The sequence below is a fragment of the Sitodiplosis mosellana genome, unplaced genomic scaffold, assembly GCF_009176505.1.
Source record: "Sitodiplosis mosellana isolate CC-2019 unplaced genomic scaffold, AAFC_SMos_1.0 Smas_scaffold_54, whole genome shotgun sequence".
Classification (NCBI taxonomy): Eukaryota; Metazoa; Arthropoda; class Insecta; order Diptera; family Cecidomyiidae; genus Sitodiplosis; species Sitodiplosis mosellana.
In genome coordinates this window covers 284,285-296,560 of record NW_022595296.1, presented here as the reverse complement: position 1 = coordinate 296,560, position 12,276 = coordinate 284,285, and the positions used below count along the sequence as shown (strand labels likewise).

General features: G+C 37.7%; 3 protein-coding genes across 3 annotated transcripts; all 3 read left to right on the top strand.

Annotated features, from left to right (window-relative positions):
• The first annotated feature begins 1,420 nt into the window (after positions 1-1,420).
• Positions 1,421-2,791, top strand: LOC129570364 (BTB/POZ domain-containing protein 3-like). The gene has a single exon (XM_055449938.1). It carries the CDS (start codon positions 1,421-1,423, stop codon positions 2,789-2,791), a length of 1,371 nt encoding a protein of 456 aa, XP_055305913.1.
• Positions 2,792-6,037: 3,246 nt separating this feature from the next.
• On the top strand, positions 6,038-7,792 carry LOC129570363 (BTB/POZ domain-containing protein 3-like). Its single transcript, XM_055449937.1, has 2 exons — positions 6,038-6,142; positions 6,355-7,792. Exon 2 carries the CDS (start codon positions 6,419-6,421, stop codon positions 7,790-7,792), a length of 1,374 nt encoding a protein of 457 aa, XP_055305912.1. The 5' UTR covers positions 6,038-6,142; positions 6,355-6,418.
• A 561-nt stretch (positions 7,793-8,353) lies between these two features.
• LOC129570344 (BTB/POZ domain-containing protein 3-like) lies at positions 8,354-10,519 on the top strand. Its single transcript, XM_055449915.1, has 3 exons — positions 8,354-8,485; positions 8,589-8,665; positions 8,826-10,519. The coding sequence occupies exon 3, from the start codon at positions 8,894-8,896 to the stop codon at positions 10,259-10,261; it is 1,368 nt and encodes a 455-aa protein (XP_055305890.1). The 5' UTR covers positions 8,354-8,485; positions 8,589-8,665; positions 8,826-8,893; the 3' UTR covers positions 10,262-10,519.
• The last annotated feature ends 1,757 nt before the right edge of the window (positions 10,520-12,276 follow it).

Here is a 12,276-nt window from a genome sequence, read left to right as displayed (position 1 = left end):
CTGAAGTTCAGTTTCTTTGCAAGTACAATTTTTTGGATAACCTACCCGAAGATCTGCCATGTACACTGACAATCGCCGAAAGCCGTACTGCAAACAATGAAGCTGAAATGGAGGATTGTCGTACTCTTTATGTTGACGAAAACTGCAAACTGAACGAAAGAGGAGATACTGTTGTTTCTCTGTCCAGGCCGGTTATCATTCGAAGCGGATTCAAGTACCAAATTCGCATTAAGAATATGGTCGATAGATGGTGTTGGGACCATCCATTTTGTACACATCTTGTATACCATAGTACCGAAGAGTTGATCGAAAAGCTTGGTATCACTGTGCAATTTCACAATGACCGCATTTTTGATAACAAAAAGAGAGGTCTTATACACGAGCTACATTCCCGCAAAGCCTGATTTATGATACATGACCGTCAAAACCATACAAACATGTCAAAACAATTTAAAACATCGACAAACATTTTCATTTATTTCATTTTGATTTTTCAATAGGTTTTCTTTGATATTATGAAGATTCAAGTTAGAAAGTTGGTTGGGATTTTCTCTAGATTGAATCTGCTAGAAGTGCCAAGTCAGCACCATAAAATATATAATATGGAATGAATAAAGCTAGTTATAAAGACGTTTGATACTAATTTTTGTGTTTGAACTTCAAAAAATCGGCTTATTTGACTTTTATTGCTAGGCAATCGTTATAATTCATTATACAAATTATTTGATCGATATGACAGTTGGATTCTATGGATTATGCTCCATAATTTATGTTACTTCCCATGGTTTAGAAGAACGTGAGGGATGCTGAAGAGATATTATTGAACTTTGTTCCATAGGTAATCTTTTGGTTGTTTTTGTTCAATAAAGCTCACGAATTGGTGCTCAAACTTCAACGACAGCGTCTTGACTTTCCAACGTATGGACGTGAAGATTGAACGCATCCACGCATTTGACACATAAACACAACACATCTAGAATTGTTTAGCAAACAAGTGGAGAACACAGTCCGTACAAACTAAACAGGAGCATATTTTGCGTAATATTCCTGTTTTCTTGCGTTAATTTGAAACCATTTCGGCAATTAGTTCGATCTTCAGATTCTTTGAAAATCCAATAACGATTAAAAACCAAGGAGCAACGAATTTGTCAAGGGTAAATATTTTTTAGGCATAATATTTTTCTATTGTGAGAATTACACAGCATAAAATCCCAACTTCACTCTCATTGTTCCATTCTTCGTCAACTATATGGAGGGACTCATTATTATATAAAAGATACTTGCCAAAAGAGAGCTTATTGCTATTGCGACATCCATACAAAATTGATTTAGCACAATTGTTTCCCGTTTCCATAGATACATCTAAAATCACCCCAACCTGGCTTGATAATACGCAAAGTTCAAGAATCACACCGCCACAATGTCAAAAGTAAAATTCACCAGTCAGACAGTGGAATCAGGTGTTAAAACCCTTTACTTGGATGAAGAGACGGCTGATGTTCATTTCGTATTCGAATATAATGGTCAATCCGATCGTGTTCCAGCACACAAGACTCTCTTGATTGCCGCCAGCAAAGTCTTCCGAGCGATGTTCAATGGGCAGTGGAAAGAGAAAGACGAAGTGCCGATCCCTGATGTGCTTGCCGCCGATTTCGAAACTTTCTTACAGTATTTCTACTTGAGCGAAGTTGAACTGTCAATGGAGAGTGTGGAAGGCGTCATGAGCCTCAGTCATCAGTACGATATCGGTGCATGTTTCAATGACTGTGCAACACTCTTGGAACGCAGTTCCACTGCCGACAATGCTTGTTGGACCTATGGGCGTGCGATATTCTACGAACACGAAGAACTGAAGACTGAATGTGAGATATTCATTAGTCTCTACACAGAAGACGTCCTCAAGTCAAGCAGTTTTCCCGAATGTGACCGGGAAATATTGAGCCACATTCTACGTCTTGATTCAATGGATTGCTCAGAAGCCTGTGTGTTCAACGCCTGCGTGGAATGGGTCAAGACCGCCAGCGGACAGGATGAAATAAGTAAAGAATTGATTCAAAATCATCTCGGAAATTTGTTCTACGATATTCGCTTTGGATCGATGACAATGCAAGAGTTCAACGCCATTTACACAGCACATGGATATTTATTCACCGACAAAGAGCAACAGGGCATCACAAAACTGATCAAAGCGAAGAAAACGCGATGGGAGTTGTTCAATGGAACTCGTCGTGTGAGCCCATGGGAGAAGTCGGATGAATTTGAATCTAATGGAGGACTGGTTATAAAATATGACGATGGACAAATCGAAATCATGAAGTTCTCAACCAACAAAACTCTACTGCTGAATGCGGTCGTTGTTTCTGATGCAAGATACAGACGAGATGACTCACGTTACGACGACTATGATTATGACCGTGTCACAAGCAAACTCACTGTCTTTGAAATCGATCCACTTGGTCCTGATAAAGCGAAGCCTCGCGTACTTTATGTCAATGAAAATGTGAAACATCCAAATGAATGGTATGACGATTACTTTGAGGACGAGGACGAGGACGAGGACGAATACGACGAAAGGAACGTTATACGATTCCCGAAGCCACTCATCATCAAACTTGGTTTCAAGTACGAAATTCGTTTGAAACCAGAAGGGGAAATACGTGCCAATACATATACTGTTCTGTCTGATGAGGTAAAGATGGAACCCGACATCACGCTGAACTTTGACGAAGGTACCATTTTGGACGGTGATGCTGGAAGACTGATTTCGGAACTCAAATTCGCAGCAGTTTAACGATGATGCAATAAATCATCATAAGGACAAATGGGCTTCTCGTTAGATCTCTGTGAAGTCACCAATCAAAATCTTCGGAAATCATAAATAACTCAAAGTTAAGAAATTCATAATATATATGGAAGAATTGAAAAATGGGAACAATAAATATTTTTATTGTTTTATTCAGAAAAAATCGCCTATGCTGCAATAGAATTGGATTGGTTAAGGGAGTGTTTTAAATCGCTAATTGGCGAATAATCATTCAAAAGTTTTCTTCTTTAATTTTTCAGCCACGATGAAGTTGAACTGACGAAAGAAGTTATCGCCAAGACTATCAAATTAATTCGAATGCACAAAATGTGATACTTTTTATGAAATTCAAATATGTTAAAGCAAACAATAGAAAAGTCATCACCAGATGATACATTGAACGCACTCACAAAAATTGACGTGCATATGGTAGGCAAATGACATCATTCATAGAATCTAACTCAGTCTGATCATTTTTGCGTTGTGGCCAGAGAAAAACAAATAAAAATCTTTTTTCAAGAAAATCATCTACCAAAGCTTTTTACATCAATAATTCCGATTAAATAACGCAATCGACGCTATTTCTAACGTTGTTTTTGAGCCGAAAATTTCGACAGAAGAAAAAAGTTATACTTTCACAAATCGAAAGTAATGCAAGCAAAACTAGAAAAAGTGCAACCTTTTACTTTCTTCATTGAATCATCACCTCTCGAAACACTAAAGATGATTTCCATTTTGGAGATTCCAAATCAAAGATAGCTTGATAAATTGTGTTTGTATAATATTTTTCCAGAATTTCTTCAGGATTCCCATGTGAACATTTCCTAACCTCAAATCGAAGTTGCGCTATTTCACAAGTCACGTTTGAAGGTAAGACAATTGAATTTATTTTTGGCTTTGACTTTTAGAAACGCTTCTAATTCTTCGTCTAAGCTTCCCTTCAATTCAATAAATATCTGCCAAGAGAAGAAAGTTACACATTGAAATTCAACACTTTTGTTTACTGTTTCCATAGATAAACACATCCAAAATCATCCCAACTTGTTTTGACAATACACAAAGGTCATGGATCACATCGCCACAATGTCGAAAATCAAATTCACCAGTCGGACTCTGGAATCAGCTGTAAAAACCCTATATTTGGATGAGATGACGGCTGATGTGCATTTCGTATTCGAATCCAATGGACAATCCGACCTTATTCCAGCGCATAAATTTATTCTTATGGCTGCAAGCAAAGTCTTCCGAGCGATGTTCAATGGGCAGTGGAAAGATAAAGACGAAGTGCCGATCCCAGATGTGCTTGCCGCCGATTTCAAAACGTTCTTGCAGTATTTCTACTTGAGCGAAGTTGAACTGTCAATGGAGAATGTGGAAGGCGTCATGAGCCTCAGTCATCAGTACGACATCGACGCATGTTTCAATGACTGTGCAACACTCTTGGAACGCAATCTCACTGTCGACAATGCTTGTTGGACCTATGAACGCGCGATATTTTACGAGCATAAAGAATTGAAGACTGAATGTGAGACATTCATTAGTCTCAATACGAAAGACGTCCTCAAGTCAAGCGGATTCTTAAAATGCGACCGAGAGATATTGAGCCACATTCTACGTCTCGATTCAATGGATTCCTTAGAAGCCTGTGTTTTCAACGCCTGCATGGAATGGGTTAAGACCGCCAGCGGAGGAAATGAAATAAGCAAAGTTTTGGTTCAAAATCATCTGGGAAATGTATTCTACGATATTCGCTTCGGATCGATGACAATGCAAGAGTTCAACGCCATTTACACAGCACATGGATATTTATTCTCCGCTGATGAACAAAATGGGATCACAAAAATGATCAAATCGAAGAAAACGCAATGGAAGTCGTTCAATGGAACTCGTCGTGTGAGTCCATGGGAAAAGTCTGATGAATTTGATTGTAATGGAGGGCGGGATTTAAAATGTGACGATGGACAATTCGAAATCATGAAATTCTCAACCAACAAAACTCTACTGCTGAATGCAATCGTTTGTTCTGATGCAAACTACAAAGGTGATGATTCACGTTCATTGCCAGAGGACGATGACTTTGACAACGTTATAAGTAAACTCACTATCTTTGAAATCGACCCACTTATTCCTGATGAAGCGGAGCCTCGCGTACTTTATGTCAATGAAAATGTGGAACATCCAAGCCATGGCGAACGTTCTGACGAGGATGAGGATGTGGATGAGTTTTGGGACGATTACGAGGACGAGGATGAGGACGAGGATGAGGACGAGGACGGCTACGAAGATAACTATGACAACAGCGCAATACGATTCCCGAAGCCACTCATCATAAAATGCGGTTTCAAGTACGAAATTCGTTTGAAACCAAAAAAGCAAATAATTGCCGATACATATACTGTTTCATCGATCGAAGTAAAAATGAGAACCGGTATTACGCTGAAGTTTGACGAAGGGACCGCTCTGAAGCGCAATTTTCACGGAAAACTGATTTCGAAACTCAGATTCGCAACAGTAGGTGGTAAAAAAGCTTGGTATCACTTTACATGACCGCGTTTTTGATGACAAAAAGAGAGGTCTCATCCACGAGCTACATTTTTGCAAATCCTACACGACCGTCAACATTCAAACGTGTCAGAACAATTCAAAACATCGACAAAAATTTTCATTTTGATTTTTCAATAGGTTTTCCTTGCTATTATGATGATTCAAGTTAGAAAGTTGGTTGGGATTTTCTCTAGATTGAATCTGCTAGCAGTGCCAAGTCAGCACCATAAAATATATAATATGGAATGAATAAAGCTAAGAATAAAGACGTTTGATACTAATTTTTGTGTTTGAACTGCCAAACATCGGTTTGTTTGACTTTTATTGCAAGGCAATCGTTATAATTCATTATAAAAATTATTTGATCGATGTGACAGTTGGATTCTATGGATTATGCTCCATAATTTATGGAGTTACTTCCTATGGTTTAGAAGAACGTGAGGGATGCTGAAGAGATATCATTGAACTTTGTTCCATGTTCTTTCTTTTGGTGGTTTTTGTTCAATATAGCTCACGAATTGGCGCTCAAAATTCAACGACAGCGTCTTGACTCTCCAATGTATGGACCTGAAGATTGAACGCATCCACGAAGTTTGACACATAAACACAACACATCTAGAATTGTTTAGCAAACAAGCGTAGATCACAGTCCTTGCAAACTAAACAGGAGCATTTTTTGCGGAAATTTCACATTTTTTGCGTTAATTTGAATCTCTTTTGGCAATTGGCTTGATCTTCATATTCGTTGAAAATCCAATAACGATTACAAATCAAACAGCAACGAATTTGTCAGGGGTAAATATTTTTCGAGCACAATATTTTTCTATTGTGAGAATTACACAGCATAAAATCCCAACCTCACTCTCATTGTTCCATTTTTCGTCAACTATATGACGGGACTCATTATAATATTTAAGATACACATCTGTACTTGCCAAAAGAGAGCTTATTGCTATTGCGACATCCATACAAAATTGATTTAGCACAATTGTTTCCTGTTTCCATAGATACATCTAAAATCACCCCAACCTGGCTTGACAATACGCAAAGTTCAAGAATCACACCGCCACAATGTCAAAAGTAAAATTCACCAGTCAGACAGTGGAATCAGGTGTTAAAACCCTTTACTTGGATGAAGAGACGACTGATGTGCATTTCGTATTCGAATATAATGGTCAATCCGATCGTGTTCCAGCACACAAGACTCTCTTGATTGCCGCCAGCAAAGTCTTCCGAGCGATGTTCAATGGGCAGTGGAAAGAGAAAGACGAAGTGCCGATCCCTGATGTGCTTGCCGCCGATTTCAAAACGTTCTTACAATATTTCTACTTGAGCGAAGTTGAACTGTCAATGGAGAGTGTGGAAAGTGTCATGAGCCTCAGTCATCAGTACGATATCGGTGCATGTTTCAATGACTGTGCAACACTCTTGGAACGCAGTTCCACTGCCGACAATGTTTGTTGGACCTATGGACGTGCGATATTCTACGAACACGAAGAACTGAAGACTGAATGTGAGATATTCATTAGTCTGAACACGGAAGACGTCCTCAAATCAAGCGGTTTTCTCGAATGCGACCGAGAGACATTGAGTATGATTTTACGTCTCAACGCAATGTCTTGTTCAGAAACTTGTGTGTTCAACGCATGCATGAAATGGGTCAAGACAGCTGCCGAACAAGATGAAATAAGCAAAGAATTGGTTCAAAATTGTCTCGGCAATCTGTTGTACGATATTCGCTTCGGATCGATGACAATGCAAGAGTTCAACGCCATTTACACAGCACATGGATATTTATTCACCGACAAAGAGCAACAGGGCATCACAAAACTGATCAAATCGAAGAAAACGCAATGGGAGTTGTTCAAAGGAACTCATCGTGTGAACCCATGGAAGAAAACGAGTGTGCTTGAATGTGGTGAACGATCAGGTTCAAAATATGGTGTTGGTAAAATCGAAATCATAAAGTTCTCAACCACCAAAACTCTACTGCTGAATGCAATCGCTTGTTCTGATGCGTACTACAGACGAGATGATTCACCTTCATGGTCAGAATACGACGACTATTATTATGACTGTGTCACAAGCAAACTCACTGTCCTTGAAATCGATCCACTTGATTGTGATGAAGTTAAGCCTCGCGTACTTGTCAACAAAAACGTAGAGCATCCAATGTGTGAGGAACGTTATTGCGAAGACGATGACGATGAATATGGCGACGACAACAGCGTAGTACGATTCTCAAAGCCAATCATCATCAAACGTGGTTTCAAGTACGAAATTCGTTTGAAACCAGATCAAGAGATACGAGCTGATGTATATACTGTTTCATCCACTAAGGTGAAACTTAATCCCGACATCATGCTGACGTTTGGCAGAGGAACCGTTTTGAAGAGCTGGCCCAATGAAAATCTGATCTCGGCACTCAAATTCGCAGCAGTTTAACGGTGGTTCAATGATTCATCACAAGGACAAATGGGCTTCCCGATAGATCTCCGTGAAGTCACCAATTAAAATGTTCGGAAATCATAACTAACCTTATGTTAAGAAATTCATCATACTAACTCAGATTTTGCTTCATCTAAAGATATCACGTGTAACCACAAACATTAAAATGTAACTCTTCATATTTCTTCTGGAAATATTGTGGAAGAATTGAAAAATGGGAACAATTAATAAATAATAAAAAGTCATTTTCTGCTAAAATAAAGTCATTTTATTCAGAAAAAAATTGTCTATCTACAACCAAATTGGATTGGTTACGGGAGTACTTCAAATGCGGCATTGCTTTTATGCGCTGAACATTCAAAAGTTTTATTTAGTTTTTCATCTACGATAAAGTTGACCTGACGAAAAACATAGTCGAGACTATCAAATAAAATCAAATGCACAAAATGAGATACACGTTTTACAAATTTCAAATATGTTCCAGCAAACAACAGAAAAGTCATCATCCGATGGTACATTGAACGCACTCACAAAAAATGACGTCTGTAGTCAAATGACATCATTCGAAATTGCAAGCTCATTCTAAGCGCATTTGTATTGCAGACGGAGAGAAGTAACATCAAACCAGTTTTGTGCAATCATTGAATCTGAGCTGAAAATTTCAACCGAAGAAAAAAAGCCATAAAAAAGGTAAAACGAATCCATTTTCATATTGAATCATCCAAAAAAAATTCAATAATTTAAAGAAAAGTTTGAAAACTTCATTAGATTACATTGTATAATGTCTTTGCAGATTTTATTCACATTTTTCACATCAACTTTCCCTAACCTCAAATCGAAGTTGTGCTATTTCACAAGTCACGTTCTAAGGTAAGACAATTGAATTTGTTTTTGGCTTTGACTTTAACAAACGCTTCTATTTCTTCGTCTAAGCTTCCCTTCAATTTAATAAATATCTGCCAAGAGAAGAATATTACACATTGAAATTCGAACAGATTTGATTCAATACTTTTGTTTACTGTTTCCATAGATAAACACATCCAAAATCACCCCAACCTGACTTGACTAATCACAAAGGCCGAGAATCACATCGTCACAATGTCGAAAGTTAAATTCACTAGTCGGACTTTGGAATCAGCTGCAAAAACCTTATATTTGGATGAGAAGACGGCTGATGTTCATTTTGTCTTCGAATCCAATTCACAATCCGACCGTGTTCCAGCCCACAAAAATCTCTTAATGGCCGCAAGCAAAGCTTTACGAAAAATGTTCAATGGACAGTGGAAAGATAAAGACGAAGTGCCGATCCCATATGTGCTTACCGCCGATTTCAAAATGTTTCTACAATATTTCTACTTGGTCGAAGTTGAGCTGTCCATGGAGAATGTGGAAGGTGTCATGAGCCTCAGCCATCAGTACGATATCGACGCATGTTTAAATGATTGTGCAACACTCTTGGAACACAGTCTCACTGTCGACAATGCTTGTTGGACTTACAGACTCGCATTGTTGTACGAACACGAAAAATTGAAGGCTGAATGTGAGACATTCATTAGTCTGAACACGGAAGACGTCCTCAAATCAAGCGGATTTTTGGAATGTGACCAAGAGACATTGAGCCATATTTTACGTATCGATTCAATGAATTGCTCAGAAGTCTGTGTGTTCAATGCATGCATGAAGTGGTCCGAGGAAGCCGCAAAACAAGATGATGAAAGCGAGGAATTTGTTCAAAATCCGCTCGGTAATCTGTTGTACGATATTCGCTACGGATCGATGACATTGCAAGAGTTCAACGCCATTTGCACAGTACATGGGTATTTATTCACCGACGAAGAGCAACGGGGCATCATCAAACTGATCAAATCAAAGAAAACACAATGGAAGTTGTTCAAAGGAACTCCTCGTGTGAACCCATGGAAGAAGTCAGATGAACACAAATGCGTTGGAGGATCGCGTTCAAAATGTGGCGCTGAACAAATCGAAATCATGAAGTTCTCAACCAACGAGACTCTACTGCTGAATGCAATCGTTTGTTCCGATGCGTACTACAAAGGTGATGGTTCACGTTCACGGTCAGAATACGAAGACTTTGAAAACGTCACAAGTAAACTCACTGTCTTTGAAATCGATCCACTTGGTCCTGATGAAGTGGAACCCCGCGTACTTTATGTCAATGAAAAATTGGAACTTCCAATCAATGGCAAACGTTATGATGAGGATGAAAATGGCGACGACAATAGCGTAATGCGATTCCCAAAACCGATCATTATCAAGCATGGATTCAAATATGAAATTCATTTGAAACCAGATGAAGAGATACGAGCTGATGCATATACTGTTTCATCCACTGAAGTAAAAATAAAAGGCGGCATCAAGCTGAAGTTTGATGAAGGTATCGCTTTGAACAGTGAATTTGGTCGTGGAAAAAAACTGATTTCAGCACTCAAATTCGCGGTAGTTTAACGATGATGCAATAAATCATCATAAAGACAAATTGGTTTCCCAAGTAGTTCTTTTTAAAGTCATCAATCGAAAAAAATCTGAATATATTTTCATGCTAACGCCAATTCTGATTCATCTAAAAAATGTCCATATATAAATTTCAATGTTTGAAACAATTCCAGATTCCACAATTTTTTTCACAATATGTCATTCTTCTCGAACTATTTTGTCAGAATCGAAAAATATAAATAATAAAGAAACGAATAAGAAGGCAATAAACTCTTGGGGCCATTTCATTTAAAGAAAAAAATCATTGACTCTGTACTGCAAAAAGGATGGTTGCGATGAAATACTTTGATTTACTGGGTAATTTTGCGGTTATCTTCAGTTTTTCAGCCACAGCAAAGTTGAACTGACGATGGACAGTTTCATATCGTCGAGACAATCAAATTAGTTCGACAATCAAATTAGTAGAATACTTTTTATGAAATTCAAATATGTTGCAGCAAACAATAGAAAATTCATCACCAGATGATACATTGAACGCACTCACAAAAATTGGCGTGTGTGTATACGGTAGGCAAATGACATCATGCATAGAATCTAACTCAGTCTGATCATTTTTGCGTTGTAGCCAGAAAAAAACAAATAAAAATCTTTTTTCAAGAAAATCATCTACCTAAGCTTTTTACATCAATAATTCCGATTAAATAACGCAATCCACGCTATTGCTGATCAGTGGTCATTGTTTTTGGGCCGAAAATTTCGACAGAAGAAAAAAGTTATACTTTCACAAATCAAAGGTAATGCAAACTTAACTAGAAAAAGTGCAACATTTTATTTCCTTCATTGAATCATCACCTCTCGAAACACTAAAAATTATTTCCAACTAGCTGCCTTCGCTCGGCTTCGGCGGCTAGACTTTTTACTTTTCCGTACACAACGTGTCAAGAGAAAGTATAGGAATTGGTCCCGAAAACTTTTTTTCGCAAAATTAGCTTAGATCATCTCATGAAACGCGCACAAACTTTTTGTGACACTTTTCCTTTCGTGTGCCGTCGTCGTCGTAGCTGTTTGTTAACACGATAACGCAAAAAATAATTGAGATAATCAAAATCTGAAAATGCCAAAAGTTTTGTATCCGAAAAATTTAGTTTAAGTTCGAAGATGAGCCATTTTCGATTTGATCCTGGGGTACTTGTCCAAAGGAAAACCTCAAAAAATTGACACTTTTGTATGGGAGGTACCCGTAAATCGACCTCGATCAGCTTCAAACTTTCTGAGGTTTCATTTTTTGGAGAAAAAATAAGATTCTTTCATGTAGATCGCATTTGCAGAAGTTCAATTTTTTGTCTTCAATTTTTGTCGACATTTTCTTGGAAAAAATTGAAGGCCAAAAACCAAACTTCTGCAAATGCGATCAGAATCTTATTTTTGCTCCAAAAAATGAAACCTCAGAAAGTTTAAAGCCAATGAGAATCGGTTTACGGGTACCTCTCATACAAAATTGTCGAAGTTTTAGTCAAAGTCACCAATTTTTCAATTTATTTTTATTATTATATTTTCACTGCCTTTGTTTCAAGAAAATTCACAAAAAATAACCAAAAGTTCCTACGGACAACGCAGGCCAACGGTAAGGAAAAGTTCGGGATTACCAATGTAATTCTTTTTATTTATACTTGATTTTATGATTTGATCGAAATATCTTTGGAAAAAAAATCATTCTTCACTATACGCTCAATATGGCTACAGAAAAATTATTTTGATTATTATTGCTATTGTGGAAAATACCTTTTCAGAAATTCTGATATAATTGGTAGTAAAATTTTCTTCAGTAATAATTATAATTTCGTTGACGCAAAAAAACTGAACGTGTTTGATGGAGGCCGAAATATCGCAAAATGTTTGTATTGTGATTCTAATTTGGGTGGATTCTGCTATTACCCGGACCGAGAAGTTAACATCATCGTACGTTTTTGTCGTAAATTGCAGAGCTCTCATTTTGTATATTGCTATATCTGGAACTAGAAGTGGAA

What these genes read in the sequence shown, in the direction of transcription:
- LOC129570364 (XM_055449938.1), top strand. Translation starts at nt 1,421, where the DNA reads ATGTCAAAAGTAAAATTCACCAGTCAGACAGTGGAATCAGGTGTTAAA.
- LOC129570363 (XM_055449937.1), top strand. Translation starts at nt 6,419, where the DNA reads ATGTCAAAAGTAAAATTCACCAGTCAGACAGTGGAATCAGGTGTTAAA.
- LOC129570344 (XM_055449915.1), top strand. Translation starts at nt 8,894, where the DNA reads ATGTCGAAAGTTAAATTCACTAGTCGGACTTTGGAATCAGCTGCAAAA.